The sequence below is a fragment of the Helicoverpa armigera genome, chromosome 1, assembly GCF_030705265.1.
Source record: "Helicoverpa armigera isolate CAAS_96S chromosome 1, ASM3070526v1, whole genome shotgun sequence".
Taxonomy (NCBI): Eukaryota; Metazoa; Arthropoda; class Insecta; order Lepidoptera; family Noctuidae; genus Helicoverpa; species Helicoverpa armigera.
Genome location: NC_087120.1, coordinates 14,548,223 through 14,563,867, shown reverse-complemented (window position 1 = coordinate 14,563,867; position 15,645 = coordinate 14,548,223). Strand labels below are relative to the sequence as shown.

The 15,645-nt window shown below is 35.7% G+C and overlaps 2 protein-coding genes across 2 annotated transcripts in view; one reads left to right on the top strand and one right to left on the bottom strand.

Annotated features, from left to right (window-relative positions):
• Nucleotides 1–7,724, top strand: part of LOC110373890 (nuclear hormone receptor FTZ-F1) — a 62,278-nt gene extending 54,554 nt beyond the window's left edge. Inside the window, 2 exon segments of the mRNA XM_021331327.3 lie at nucleotides 1,002–1,051; nucleotides 2,323–7,724. Coding sequence (XP_021187002.1) covers nucleotides 1,002–1,051; nucleotides 2,323–2,340 — 68 coding nt within the window. The 3' untranslated portion in view covers nucleotides 2,341–7,724.
• Nucleotides 7,725–10,003: 2,279 nt separating this feature from the next.
• Nucleotides 10,004–15,109, bottom strand: LOC110373884 (3-hydroxyacyl-CoA dehydrogenase type-2). The gene is made up of 6 exons (XM_064036039.1): nucleotides 14,968–15,109; nucleotides 14,463–14,627; nucleotides 13,629–13,793; nucleotides 11,929–12,057; nucleotides 11,026–11,134; nucleotides 10,004–10,329 (listed from the first exon to the last, which is right to left on the bottom strand). The coding sequence occupies exons 1-6, from the start codon at nucleotides 14,974–14,976 to the stop codon at nucleotides 10,139–10,141; spliced, it is 768 nt and encodes a 255-aa protein (XP_063892109.1). The 5' UTR covers nucleotides 14,977–15,109; the 3' UTR covers nucleotides 10,004–10,138.
• Between the last annotated feature and the right edge of the window lie 536 nt (nucleotides 15,110–15,645).

Sequence of the window (15,645 nt, the reverse complement as noted above, 5' to 3'; positions counted from 1 at the left end):
CATTTAAAGGCAGAAATTTCATAATTGGTGATTACTTAGATAAATGGGCTTGAGATACGACTTCGGCCGTTTTTCCAGCGGTAAATTGCCAAATTTTCAGCCAGGACCAACATAGTATAAATTGTACAATACTACATTTCTACATAAAGGAAACAAAGACTAGCTAATGCTAGCTATGCTAAGTGCGAAGTAGTGAACGCCACTAATCTAATAAAGCGGTAGCTACATAGAGGTTTTATTAAATTAGTCGGATATAAATAATGGCATGCTAGTCAATCGTAGTAAAATTTGGTCGTTAATCTAATGATTACTACCAATATTCTTGGAAAACATTCAAATTACTTCAGAATTTACCAATATACTAAAAAAAACACATTAAAATATCTCTCAAAACTAGGCTTCTTCAGTCTTACGGAGTCTATGTGCCACTAACATATGAAACCAATCAAGAACCATTTAAAACGGTATCATTGTTTATATGCCTGGATTCGAAGCACCAATTATATGGCCCCAGTCTGCTATACGATAGAGTATTGTGTGTTTTATTATACCTGCTACTATTTTAGGCAACTTTTGAAATGCCGTGGTTTTTAAAAAGAAAAATGTAGATCGAAATTTGAAAATAAGGCGCCAAAACATAACGTAGAAATGAGAAATTGTTTTCGTTTTTGTGAAGTGTTGTGTAGTCAAATTGATGTTGTGTTTTAACAACGCGGTATGCCATCTCGTGGTAAAAGAAACTGTTTCAAAGAATATTGACACATTGTAGTGTGAATACCAAAAAACATACAGATCTAACAGAGGATGGTCTCTTTAGACAAGTTGTCGTAGAGGACCATACATTTGTGAAGCTTGATACTTGCAAGTCTTAGTATAAGATATAGCGACCGATACATATCTTATGATGTAAGTCACAGTACCAAAAAGGTTTACGCCAGGCACCTTTTTGGTGTATCAAGTAAAGATGTGTACACTATAAGATATTGCTCTGTGTGTACCAGGTGCGGATTCCTGCCTAGCGACGCGATTGAGCAACAATCGCCAATATAGAGTAAGCATTCTAATAAACATCGAGACCATCCTCGCACTTCCAACATGCACCTTTTCAAACTTAATTATGTTTTTGGCACTTTTTTCACTGCAATTTATTATAATTTATACTTTTAGTCTGCTGTAATTAAAAGTTTACAAGCATTTTTATGAAACAAACATAAATAGCTACCTTTTTATTTTTTAGTTACGCGAATTGGCATACTTCTGACAAGTTGGTTTTGTAACAAATTATTCCGGTGCTTTTCTCGTTTTTAAATCAATTGGCAGGCAAAGTCCTCAGTACGTTGTAATGCACGCGCGATTATGGAAAGGTGACATCAGCCCTGTCGATTTTATTAATTAAAAAAAATATTAAGTTACTCCACAATTTTCAGGGGATGCGTCGTGTTTAATCCCGATTAGATTTATTTGTGGCTCATATAAATGGATACCTCTTGAAGTTTTCTATATAAACTGAGAGAAATACTACAGTTATTCTGGATATCAATTAAATGTCACATTTGATCGAGTCTCATTGAGTCCGCGTTCGTCCCGAATTCCATTGTAAATCGCACGAGCATTTATTAAAACATTACAACATTATATGCGTACATCCTCAAATATAATATCGCTAAAACAATGTGAGTTTTTGAGGTTAGTCTTTTTGGTGTACTCAGAAACGAAGGAATTGAATTGTGTGGTCTTGATGAGCATAACTTTATCCAAATCAACTTAAACTTATGCTCAGATCACCCTTCGACATAGTTTAACTCAATATGTATCTGATGTCTTAAAATATTTTCTGATACACTTTTACATACTAATTCAATAGCTCACCATGTTTGATATTATCCCGAAAATTACCTTTTCTTTATTTTCTTTTCACTGATATTGCCTCTTCCATTTTATGTTTATTTATAATCCTTAATTATTTTAGTTACATTTTTCTATATTATAAAGTCGTCGGGATCAATGATTCTGAGTCTTATGTATCTCAAAATGTTCTTTTGAAAAAGATTTTCTTGGGTTCCTCGTTTTGACATACAATTTAATAATTGCTGTTCAGAATTACAATAAGGCTTTGAATTATTAGGTATTAAGAATACCGAAACGTGTCAACATATCTATTGTAAACCGCTTAAAACCAGTTTTAAATAAGCTCTAGTTACATTGTTACATAATTTGAATAGTATGTATATCACGCTTCGGTAACTGAGGTTTGGGTGGGTATGTTAATTTTGTTGAAATAGTGGAGAGCAAATAGTAATGTGTGACCATTTCTGCTTCCAGATCTTGAAGTCTCAGTAAGGAGCAACAGACCACAAAAGCGCCAAGCGCTCCCGACAACACATAAGATAGAATATGCAACAAACTTTACTTATTAGTTAGTTTTAGTTTGTAACTTGGTGTGTGATTATCAAATTTAAGTTATTGCGCCGAGCGCCGGCCGGTGGTGCCGCGCGTGCCTAGTCCGATACAGATAAAACAAATATTTATCTACCTAATGTCTGTAAAATAATATACAAATATTATACACCAGTCTTGTGTAGCTATGGTTAATTTATTTAGCAGTCTATATCGTGTTACTTCAAAATTGAGTAAGTACATTATAATATTACTAGGTTCTCTTTAACTCCGGTGCGTAAGTAAAGGGAAATATTACAATACATATTTTAGGAAAGTGTCTGTGATTATAAACGAAGAAATTTGAAAACCGTTTTAATGTTAGTTGAAATGATCATTATGTATAATATAATTATAATTGTTAGTTGTATTCAGTACCATACGTACGTACAATAATTATGTTGTGGTCGTGCAACGCAGCTTGCGATGCCCAATTTTATTTCTTTTGAAGTTACTTATTAAATTTATCGATTATCTTCTTTTTAAGACTATAAAGCACTTTATAATTGAATGTATAATAAATTTTCTTCACTAATATCTTATAAAGCGTTGTGTTCTATAAGCTTACATGTCTCGCGGCGTGAGTGATTGTTCATGGGTGTGAAAATGTGACAACTTTATTAAGTATAGATATTGGGCTTGATTGTGTTAAGAAAGAAATTTTATCGAATGTTGATATTGGTCTTTGTGTATTATATAATGTAAAGAATAATAGTTAATCGCAATTAAATCAAATTTAAAATTTTACAGTTGTTCCTTAAAAAATGTTTATCTGAATGTTGTATAAAATTAATCAAGTATTGTAATATCGGCCATACCAGTACAAAATCAAAATATAATCCTTGTAAATAGCATAAGCACGTTTACAGTGATTTATTCGACTTATGATTGTGTAATTATGTAAAATATGTCTCAACATACGTGCAAGAAGCCTTAAAAATCATAGATTTTTAAAAATATGGGTACTAGCGTCTATCGGCTGACGGCCGAGGAAGGCGATGTATTTTTATATAAAACATATTGTTCTTTATTAACATATATAATATGTTAACTGAAAGTACATGATTTCGTATTTTTCTAACAAATAATATAGTAGCGTACGTAATCAAGTGTAAAGATCTACTTTTAAAGTGGAAGTGATTATACATAATATTGAATATAAAGTGGTATCATATACTGTATGTTAAACGGTCATAGTGACGTTACAAATTTAATTTGAAAACGTTTTAATTTTACAATGGTGTCAATTTGATAAAGATACTGCCCAGTAGATAACAGTTTGTTTTGGCATCTGATACGAGATGATAGCGATGTTCGCTCGCCCACCCGCGGCAGCCGCTGAACAACCACAGAGCTACATCTACGTAATATGTAACGAATGAGTTAATTAATTATTTTATAATATGGATGTTTTAATCAATATTTTTTTTACGTAATGGCAATGCACCAAGTGCGAATGTTTAGCTAGTAGGTTGCGTCAACGAGTAAATAATTATGATAAAATATAATGGTTTGTTCATTTTGGCTTAGTTTTTTTATCTAAGCTCTCATATGTACAAAAACTATGGCACCGTTATCTACAATACCGTCCAGTGAACACTCAGAAACACTGTAATTTTATTATCATGATATTGTTTTATAAATTCACGAATTAACTTTCTATAGACTTGATACTAGTTGGAATACAGTCAAGGTACAATAGGACAGTCAAGTACCTGTTTAGATGAATAAACAAACAACTTTAAAAAAAGTTCCTCGAATCGTTGTTGTGGTACAATTTTTAAAATATACACAATTCTTAAATTTCTTTAATGAGCACTGTTGAAAGTTTTATAAATATTTATTTACGACTGTAACAGTTTTAAGTTATTTGCCGTATTTAATATCAGCATGTTTAATACATTTTCATTGTAACATTTCGTCTACACTTTTATAATCGACGACCACATATTTCTATGTAAATATTTAGTACCGTTATATCAGAATCTTACATATGTGTACGTCTTGTTATAACTTAATGCATATGTTATACTAAACTAGGTACATAAAGAAGCTCCGATAGGAAGAAACTGTTTGGAATAAGCACGTGCTGATTGTTCGTTCGGTAGTACATATTTCTTTGTAATCAGTTCAATGATTTTAATTAGATTTTGACGCACTTTTCATGTGATTGTGTTCGACATCGTCCTTAGTCCAAAGTATTCTTCGATGACGTCACTTCGATTCCGAGTCACCGACGCAACGGTGGTATAAAGTGAATTGAAGTAACTCGCAGCTTCTCAAGTTTAGGCGCTTTATTGAAGGCAAAGCTGATCTGTGATGGTATGACATAGTTAAGTACATTAGACGGCGTGGGTCATTATTTTGCTCGTAATTCCGCGAGTGCAGTGTTTAATTGTGACCAAGTTAATCAAATCACCCGTTTGTCCAGTGCAGCTTTAAAGTAGACCTTGGTTATCGACTGGGTTCAGGTTGAGAGTCGGTAATCTAAGAAATCTTAATACTATGGTTATAGACAAGTTAAAAACATTAGCACCACTAGTTCGGAAGCCGTTTATACCTCAATGTTAGACTTCTTCAATTAGATCCGTGAATATTTTACCAAACATGTTACCATTTTAAATATTAATATTTTATCATCAGTCACATGGATATTTTTTGCTTAGATATACAGTATTATTTTGATAGATATATTATTCAAGCAAGATTCACGTTTCCAATTCAAGGAGTCGTTTCATATTGCCGCGGAGCAAATGAGTACTACATGCATACAATACACGTATAACAATAGTATAGTATTTTTACGTATTTATATTTCTTGAGGCTTGTTTGCATTAGACGATAGCTTTGTGTATATCCAGTACGTCCACCTTACTTCAATACACTACGCGTTACTAAATTGTAATTGTCAGTAACTTCTTGACAATCACCAACTAATACTATTATTGGCACTAAATCATTAATTGCTTTCCTCAATGGAAGAATGAATGTCTTACACAGCTGACTCATAATGGTTCATCCGATGCACGCAAACTTAATATTACAACGGATTTTTAGTTGAAATATAGCGTGACGCCTAAATGACCGCAATAAACTAATCCATCGTGATAATGTCATCAAAGTTTGCATATTTATTCTATCTAAAATATAGTATTTTATCAATGGGTTATAACATTATACTGTATGTATTGAGTTGTCAAGTGTATGCATAGTGACCCTTCAATTTAGTGGCGTCGGAGCGCAAATTAGACGTGTGCCATTCATTGATCGAATAGGGCTAGACGCTGTCCTCGACGGCGACCATCGCAGCCCCGGGGCTGTTCCGACCTACGCCGGGGTCAGTCCCGCTGCAATATCATCCACTGCCCGTACGCGATCGACCATAAAAGTACAACGTTACACTACGATATACAAAGGCTTACATTATCTCGACAATAAACGGTTCAACAATCAAGGTGCCAGTGTTCATAATCTTTAGGTTTGTTAGTCGATTCATTTGCTATTATTACCTACGACTTTTGACACCCGCTTCACATTTGATTTAATCAACTATCATTTTCATCCTTCAATATTTAATTGATTTGAATATATAAAATCTAAACCTACTATTTACATCTAAGATTAGGTTGTAATGTGCAACGTTAAGTTGTATTTTAGCGTTTATTGTAAGTAATATCTATATTTATGACTTAAAATTATAAGTATTTTAAATTTAAGGTACACGATAAGTGTTCTATGTAAATGTAAATTTTGAGTTCAAGTACATTGTAAGTGATAGATAGTAAACAAAGTGCGCAGCGGGGATCATGGCGCTGCGGTGGGCGGCGCGCCGCTCGCTCACGGGAGCGTAATGTTCGCCGCGTACGGCACTGTTACTTCGCTCAGATTCGCTGGCAGCGATCGTCCGCGCCGGCCCGGCCGCGGCGAGCGCTTCACTTGCATCAATCGTTTCGTCATCACGTGCTTTGTTCGATAATAACTTGTTGGGTGATCGGTTACTGATGACTATGTACGCGTCGCACACATTCCAAAATATCGCTAAACGTAACGCTAACTGACGCGCATACACAAGGCGTTGCAATTTGTAAGTTTACCACTTTGTTGTTCATTAACGATAAGTTAGGATTAATCTCAGTCGATGTTGTTTAACTTTAGTCTGTGTATAGTATTCTCGTGGTTAAGTTTATGTGAGGATGTGAATTTGAGCGAATCGACAGGCCTCAGCCTGAAGGGTTCATACTAGCTGTAAATTTTAAGTACCTAAGCGATAATTTCTGTTGCACCTAACTTTGTTTCGCGCGCCGTGTTAGTTCTACTTTATCAATTGTACATATAGATAGGGCGAGGTATACAGTTTTCATTCATCTTAAATGGTTATTGTTGTATCTGAAAACATGGGGCTGGCAAATACCAATGCAATACCGCACATGCTGTTGATAATAATGAGATGTAATAACTGATACCATCTTAGATGTATGGCTATTTATGTGTTACGGTTATGGAAGGCGGTGAGGTGACGAGTCGAGGGCAGGCCGCGGTCATCGCCCGCCCCGAAGCGAACCGCCCCACGCCTCGAGTGGAACACGACCCTCGCAACTCGGTCCGCTGACCGTTGTCATAGTTATATAAAATAAGTGCATCCACTAATGTTCAGCCACGAAGGCTTATTGTGAGGCTGCTCCTATTTTAACTGAACCAGTGTTCGCTATTTAACTTAGCTCTATTTGATCGTTAGACGTTTGGACACCACATCACTCACTGCTAACATCACTTATGAATAGTAAATAATATTTTCATTTTTTGTAACTATAAAATGTGAACTTGTCACGGCACGACTAATTATCACACATTTCCTACTAGACATTTAATATTTACAATGAAAGACTTGTGAAATGTCACTGAATGGCAACTTCGTCGAAGTTCAGTTAGAGTGGAGCAACCGGCATTAGCTACCACAGCCACATAATTATGTACCGTGTCATTACCTCACATTTTGCGTCTTTTATACATTACGAAATAATAGTTATTGTTGTCGCTAAATCTTTAAACTTATTTTTATTGTCATTATTGTTTAGAGGTGTCATTAAGTTTAAAACACAATGATCTATTTTTAGATGGCAACATAGATGATAATGTAAGGCGGTGTGAGATGTCGCCTGAGCATCTTCAATGTATTTATTTTCATGGTGATTAATAAATATTGTGAGACGCACGTAAGCGCCGGCGGCGTGGCGCGCGCTCGCCGCCGCCCGTTATTGTAGAAATAAATGATATTTTCGTTTAAATAATCCTCATTTCATTTCTCCCCTGTAACTATGTTAAGTCTGACTAATAAACAGCTTCGTGATCAATAAACCTGTTTGACTCGTTACACTTTGCCTTCTGTAGATAGTTTACTTACTACAATAGCTAACCCATATTGCCAACAGGGTGGTTGAACAAAGATATTATACGAAACCTTATTTCACAAAGCAATACAATAAAACCGATCAAGTGACTCATGCGCAGAAGATTCCTCTGGTGCGTGAGTTCAAGGGAACATAGAACTTAACCAGGTCTTTGGTATTTTCAGCTTTACCTATATTTCGCGATTCGTGAGAAAAAAGGGACAAAATAGGATGGCACGAAATAACCCTGAAAAGGGTTTTTCCCTTCCTATTTCCTATGTCCAAAACGATAAATAATTAAAACAAAATGGAAAGTATCTATTCATAAATTCGCAGGGTACCAAATAATGGAATCTATCGCGAAATGCTATCTGTAGATAATAAAATTATGCAAAACAAAGGATTCAAATAGATTACGGAAAGTTATTTCGATAATGTTTTGTTATCACACGCTAAAGTAGGTCATGTTCTTTCCTTATCGCCAAAGACGCAATACGGCTTATGATAATAGCCAAAAACATAAACGGTGTCACGATAATTTACCTAATCATGAATTTCCTCCTAACATTTTTTGGGAGTAGGTATTTCACATTTATATTATACATTCATTAAGAAACAAGCTCCAAGTGTGAGTATGAGTGTGGGTACGATTCCAGGTCAAGCAAGTGCCAATGCATCATCATCATCATCCAAGCCTTGTCCCAACTATGCTGGAGTCGGCTTCAAGTCTAACCGGATTCAGTTGAGTACCAGCGCTTTACAAGGAGCGACTGCAATTTTCCTAAATTTGTATCCCAAATGTACTTTTTAAGTATATCTCGGACACCAATGACTGATTAAAGGTGTAGTTAACATCTCGAGGAAACCTGGACTATAATGTCGTAAATCACCAACCGGCATTGAGCAAGCGTGGTGATTAACGCCCAATAATTAGCTATTTGAGAGGAGGCCGGTGTCCAGTAGTGGGACGATAAAAAGGATGATTCATTGCTAAGCTGGACTGAACGAGCTGAAATTCCGTAGAATCTTTCATCCAATCTTTTGCCAAACTATGTTAAACCCCAACATAGTTTCTTCTAGCGTGGCGTATTGATGCAGCTAGAAACCAGTAATAACTGCTGGGTACCAGAATAACTTGATGACTGGTTGTCCGTCTTTCTGGCTTCTTAATACATGTAACGACTGTTACAGTCGCCGAAGGAGTGCAAATTAGATATACCTAGCCGGCACAAATAATAGAATAATTCGTTATATGTAATAACATATTATTCTGGCTAATTATGTTTCATCCACGTGGTGGCCTGGTAGGTAAAGAATCTACCCCTCAAGTATGCGTGGGTTCGATTTCAGGTCAGGCAAGAAGGTACCAATGCAACTTTTTTAAGTATCTATGTACTTTCGGATGTCAGCCACCCTCGTACTAATATTATAAACACACAAAGTGATTGTGTGTGTGGCTGTGGATGTTTCATCTTCTTTTACCCAAAAACGACTGAATGGATTTTCATGAGAATTGGCCTAAATATACCTTAAAAACCAGAATAAAAAATCGGCTACGTTTTACTCGGGTGTGGAAAGTAGTTTCCTTAGGAAGCGGGTGACACAGCTGACTGACGCTGTTCCCTACTTCAAGCTTTCCACTTCAGTCATAGGCGTGAGACAGTATCTCAAATATCACCTGCCTAGCCTTTTCTAAAATAAGTCGGGATCGGCTAGCTTACAGTCTTATTAGATGCAGATAAGTACCAGCGTTTTACATGGAGCTACTGCCTGTCTGACCTCTTCAACCCATTCGACGCAACGACTCTCAAAGATGTTCAATTAACAGCCTGGCCAGGTTTGGGTCTCCCAACAATTTTGTGCTATGATTCAAATACTAATATTTAGGGTTCTTTTTAAGTTACTTGTTCATAATACGAATATTAAAGTAGAATAAGGAACTTTGTTTCAAACACATTGAATCTTGAATCTTGGTAAAACCTCATTCCGTTCTTCGACACCTGAGATTGAAGAACTACATACTACATAGATTAACTTGGTGTACTTATCCATTGACAGAATGACTGTACAAATCAAATACTTAGGGTACAATACTCGATTCTACACTACAAAGAACTACTAATAAAACTATATAAATATAAGGTAAGTAGTACATAGAGTAAAAATCAAAACTAAATATGTATTGTAAATAAATGTTTATTTCTCTACCATAATGGAACATGTAAAATAACTACTGTACATTACACTTTATATCTAATAGCCCAGATTTAAATTTTTTATTGATATTCTATCTACATTTCATCAGAGTAGCATACCTAAGGCTGCATCCGTAGTGATCCATCGAGACGAATGGTTTCACCGTTCAGCATGGGGTTCTGAATAATGCTTTGGACGAGGAGAGCAAATTCACTGGGTGCTCCAAGCCGGGGAGGGAACGGCACTGTGGCTTCCAAACTCTTGATGGCTGGTTCAGGAAGCATCTCCATCATTGGTGTACGGAATAGACCTGGAAAAGATAAGTTTATGAAGGATTCGTAAATAATGAAAAATTAAGAAACCTAAATAACTAGATTGAGAGACTTTAAATAATAATAGTGTCAAAAGTTATGAATTTGGGTTATAGTATAGGTATACTTCTGAAATAGCTTCGTGTTTTTAAGAACCTTTCACTAAGCAACCTAGAGTCTGGAAGTTGGTGATTAATATACCCCATGTCCCTAAAAGTACGTCGGTCCTGCTCCTGATCTTTACTGGAAGTGTCACATTCCATCCCATCGGGGTATGAGAGTGAAGGAACGGAGATTGCACCCGTGTCTGCGCAAGTGCTTGCGCACTATAATATGTCTTGCGCAGATGGTTGATCTCCTTAGAGAACAACCTAACTAAACCCTAAACACATATAAACCGCTCATAACCAATTTGCGGAAACTTTTTATTGTGTGTATTTTATGTGTGTGTAAATAATGTACATTATGGAATGCAAAAAACTTTATGATACAAGCAACAGTATTTCCCCACTATTGAATGTATGGTTTTATACATATAAACCTTTCTCTTTAATAACAAAAAGAAAACGAAGATTTAAACATGCAAAGGGACACAGGGACAGAAAAAGCAACTTTGTTTTATACTATGTAGTGAATGTATGTGTAAATAATGTACGTACATTATGGAATGCAATAACGATATGATATGTACTAACCTGGTGCAATTGTGACGACTCTGATGCCCTGCTTGGCTAGATCCCTGGCAATGGGTAATGTCATGCCCACCACTCCGGCTTTCGAAGCTGAGTATGCGGCTTGACCGATCTGCAAACAAAATATTGTAAAGTATCCACAGCATTATTAATCAGTGGTATACACTGGTAGAACAAGGGGTATTGGGTTGTCCGAGTAACTGGGTTGAGGAGGTCAGACAGGCAGTCGCTTCTGGTAAAGCACTGATACTCAGCTGAATCTGGTTAGACTGGAAGCCGAACCCAACATAGTTGGGTAAAGGCTCGGAGGATGATGATATACACTGGTAGAAGTCTGCACACGCCGACTGTTTGCCATCCCAAATTAAGTCAACTACATAGGTAGGCTTTGCAAAACTATCTTGGAAGTCTTGGACTAAGCTTCCACTGGGTGTGGCTGAGTAGTCATGGAAATAATTTCTCTGATCTCCTTTACTCCGTTACACAGCTCTTGCTATTTGCTAAGTTTTGTCACATTCTGGTTTCTGACTGCCAAAGATGTACAAATGACAGTAGGGACCAATTTAATGTGCCTTCTTAAGGAATTCGTTATAGGATCAAAGCCATGCTTGCTGGTTCTAAGCTGCTCTAACTACCGTTTTAGTCAAATTACCCTGTCTCTCCACAGTAATTGCCATCTGACATATCGAGGATACACAGAAGTCTTTTGTTTGTTCACACATTTTGACTATTGGAAAGCGATTACAACAGCAAACTAAACTTATGGACACACTCAGAGATATTTAATGGTTACTTAAGCCGTTCCTTCACTAAGGAGTGACTTAATTAATTATTAAATGTCTCTGAGTGCAGGGGTTAGAGTTCTTGGAAAAGAACTTAATTTATGACATATTAGACTGATATTACCTGTCCATCAAACGCAGCTACACTGGCTGTGTTCACGATGACTCCTCGCTGACCATCAGCATCTGGTGCATTCTTTCCGATGAGACCAGCTGATAACCGGATAACATTGAATGTTCCTATTAAGTTGACCTGGAATTAAATAAAAAAAGAAGACTCATGTAAAGGCTCAAAACAAATCGGATTATAATCACACATCATAAGATGCAAGTGAAATTAATTGAAAAACTTTGAAGTCTCTGTGGGCTGATAGCCCGTATTAAGATAAAATGTAGTAGCGTGGACTGCATAATATGTTTGTATTGTAAAAAGGTAAGTTAACATTGTCCCTTGAATCATGTGTGATACACACTTATAGTCTTACCACAAAAACTTTTAAACGTCAATTTATGCCTTGTCTAAAAAAATTACAAATTATGACGTTGACATATGGTTCATTTTGCAGCCAAAATTTTATTAGACAAGTGTAAAACAGGGTTTAAAGTTTTTGTAGTAAGGCCACAAATGTTTAACTATTGTGGCCGTATTGTAGACAAGAAGTGGTTAACATGTAAATAATAATTATTTACATGTTGACCACTTCTACATTACAAAAATTAAAATTCTAAACAACATGGTTGCTGTGTAATAGAGGTTTATATGAAAATTCAATTTTCTTCCAATTCGAATTTGTATTTTCAGTAAAATACTGTGCAAAAATACTACCTACAGGATTTTATTTTAATTAAGGGTCATTACTTTACACATCATCATCCTCCAAGCCTTTTTCCCAACTATGTTGGGGTCGGCTTCCAGTCTTACCAGATGTAGCTGAGTACCAGCGCTTTATAAGGAGCAACTGCCCTATCTGGCCCCCTCAACCCAGTCACCCGGGCAACCCCACCGGCTTCTGACTACCCGTAACAACTGCCAATGATGTTCTATGACAGCCGGGACCTACAGTTTAACGTGCCATACAAAAATGCAATAATATTTGATTATTCTCAGGAGGATTCCCAACAGGAGACGTGTAATAATATTTCAATATTGTGCAAATATATCAAATTATTGATATCTACAGTATAAAACTGTTTACATTCACAAAATGAACTCAATTGACATGAGGATTCTTATCATTGTTATCTCTACCACCCACTAAATAATTGAAGAAAAGGTCTTGATAAGATAGGTATAATGATTGTAACACAACTTACATAATTATTGGAGAGGTTATTATTTTGCAATTTTGATTCTATTAATAAATTAAGCAATTTCTAATAACCTTCTCAACTATGTTAGGGTCAAGCATTCCTTAACTTTATGATGGATCTGCACAGCTTTGTCTTTGCCATGACTTCTAACAATCTAGCAATTTCTAATAAATAATTATAAAATACGAGGTTCCACTAGTGGTTTCACTCGCTTTCTATGGAAACTACATTGCATAGCCGGACAAAAAGTAGCCTATAGAGTACCTTGATGCATGGGCTATCAAACATAGACAAACACTTCAAATCAGCCTAGTGCTTCTAAAAACACACTTCTAAATAGCATCATCATCATCATCATCTCAGCCATAGGACGTCCACTGCTGAACATAGGCCTTCCCCTTAGATCTCCACAGATACCTGTTGGAGGCGACCTGCATCCAGCGTCTTCTTCTTCTTAGCATCCAAGCAAAAACATTATTCAGATTTATAATTTAGTTTATGTAACCAACATACCTCAACAGTCCTTTGGAAACTCTTCAAGTCAAAGGGCTGATCCTTTTTGAAATTGTAGACTCTTGAAGCAGTGGCTACACCAGCACAGTTGACGACCACGTCTAAACGGCCGAACTTGTCTATGGTTGTCTGAAGAGCATTCTTGATATCTTGCTCTGAAGTTACCTGTAATATTTTGACAATTTGACAAGTCAGTGATGATTGTAAATTTAAGCAGAGAGATCCTACTAAATTAAGAATGGAAAGATGTAGATATACCTTACATAAGAAAAATAGTTGAATGGTAATTAACATAATATAATAAAATGCCAAGAGAAATTAGAGAACTACCTAAAGCAATATTGAAAAAGAAGTTAACAGCTTGGCTTTTTGAAGGGTGCTTCTACACAATAGAAGAATATATTAATTATAGAAATTAGCTTGCATAGGTTTAAGCATTTAAGACGAGATATGTTAAGTAACTTTTTTTGCTTATACCACCTTTTCTGTTAACCATATCTCGAATAATTCATATTTTCATTTCATTTCAATGGAGACTTAATAATCAACGGTTGACCAAACATTAAATACATGTCTCTTTTGTATTAAAGTACCTATATGATTAAGATCAAGTCAAGAATACCTAGAGTTCACTTGTTTCCCAAGCCATAGACAGGGATGAACTTAACCTGTTGTATGCCAGAGTGCAGATATACACGAGACACAACTGTTTTATAATTAGCGGGGTATATTAGGTTAAACATTAGACAGGTTCGCACGCTTATAAGATGACTAGGGCTTACCTATGCGTCGGTCGGTATGGTCGTAAATGGATAAAAAGTTAACTTTACTTACATCTACTGGAACAAAGGCGACATTTTCTTTCAGCTGCTTTGCCGTCTCCTGTCCGGAACTTGAAGGGAGATCACAAATTATAACTCGTCCTCCTTGCTTTAAAAGTTGTTCAACTGTTGCGCGACCCAGTCCTGAGGCACCGCCAGTCACCAAACCAACTAGACCCTAGAGCAAAGCATAGAAATTATATTTCTTCACAGAAAAACTTCATACAGCCTATGAATATCGTATGCAACCTTTATGTTGTACTAAAGTAGGTACTAAAAGCATTTTGTATGTACAGTGTTTCTGATAAGGCTGACAAAGTCACTTAACCATGCCAGTAAATACTCCAAAAAATGTTACTTAACAAAATCGGCAACATAGCATTCTATAGGTTATAAAAGCACAAAATATCTAGGAGACTTTCAAAGGAGAAACTAAGAACTCCGCCCCTAAGACGACCCACTGACCATATCTTTACCTAGCCGATTTACATTTAAACAAGACTAGAGAACCAACTTACTTTGAACATTTTGGCGATTTTATCGTAAAACTTTGTATTTTTAGGTTAAAACTTAACAATATAACAAGACTTTAACTTGTACGAGTGTATAGTTCAAAGGTACAAAATTCTTTCAGTCACCGTCTACGTCACTATCAGATTAACTATGTATTTGAATTATAAATATCTTATAAATTATTATTTATCGCAAGTTTATCGTGCCCGCCGTTGTTTTTGACTTTTGGTATTTTTTTTTTTTGTTTACAATGATTTATAATCTGTGGTGGATAGTTTTTTTTTAAATATAGGCCCATCCCATACATCTTGCAAATTCTTCCCAACAATTTTTTATTATTTGGATGTGAAATTGTTCATTATTGCAATGAATTAAATGTATTTTTATGATTATATCCACCGAATATGAGTTCAGTCCCATTTCTTAATGTCATTTAGTTAGGCATAGGTATTTTAGTTTCTAGTATTTTATTTATTTTATAGAGGAAAAAATTGAAACTAACATTTCAAGCAGGTTATTTAAAATTAATGTACATTCGGCATTATGCATTCGGTATATTATTCGATATTGTTGTTTCGGACCAAAATTTACATATATCTAAAACAAAACAAAAACAAAATTATCAGGAACACCCTTTCTTTAACCTCACTACCTCACTCTCACTACCTATTCGTTTGGGAGGC

Bases quoted from the DNA above. Each gene is read 5' to 3' on its own strand.
- LOC110373884 (XM_064036039.1), bottom strand. The intron at 11,135-11,928 runs GTAATATCAGTC...TTTTGTTTGCAG, and splicing joins TAGCTGCGTTTGATGGACAG to ATCGGTCAAGCCGCATACTC. The intron at 10,330-11,025 runs GTTAGTACATAT...TATCTTTTCCAG, and splicing joins AGTCGTCACAATTGCACCAG to GTCTATTCCGTACACCAATG.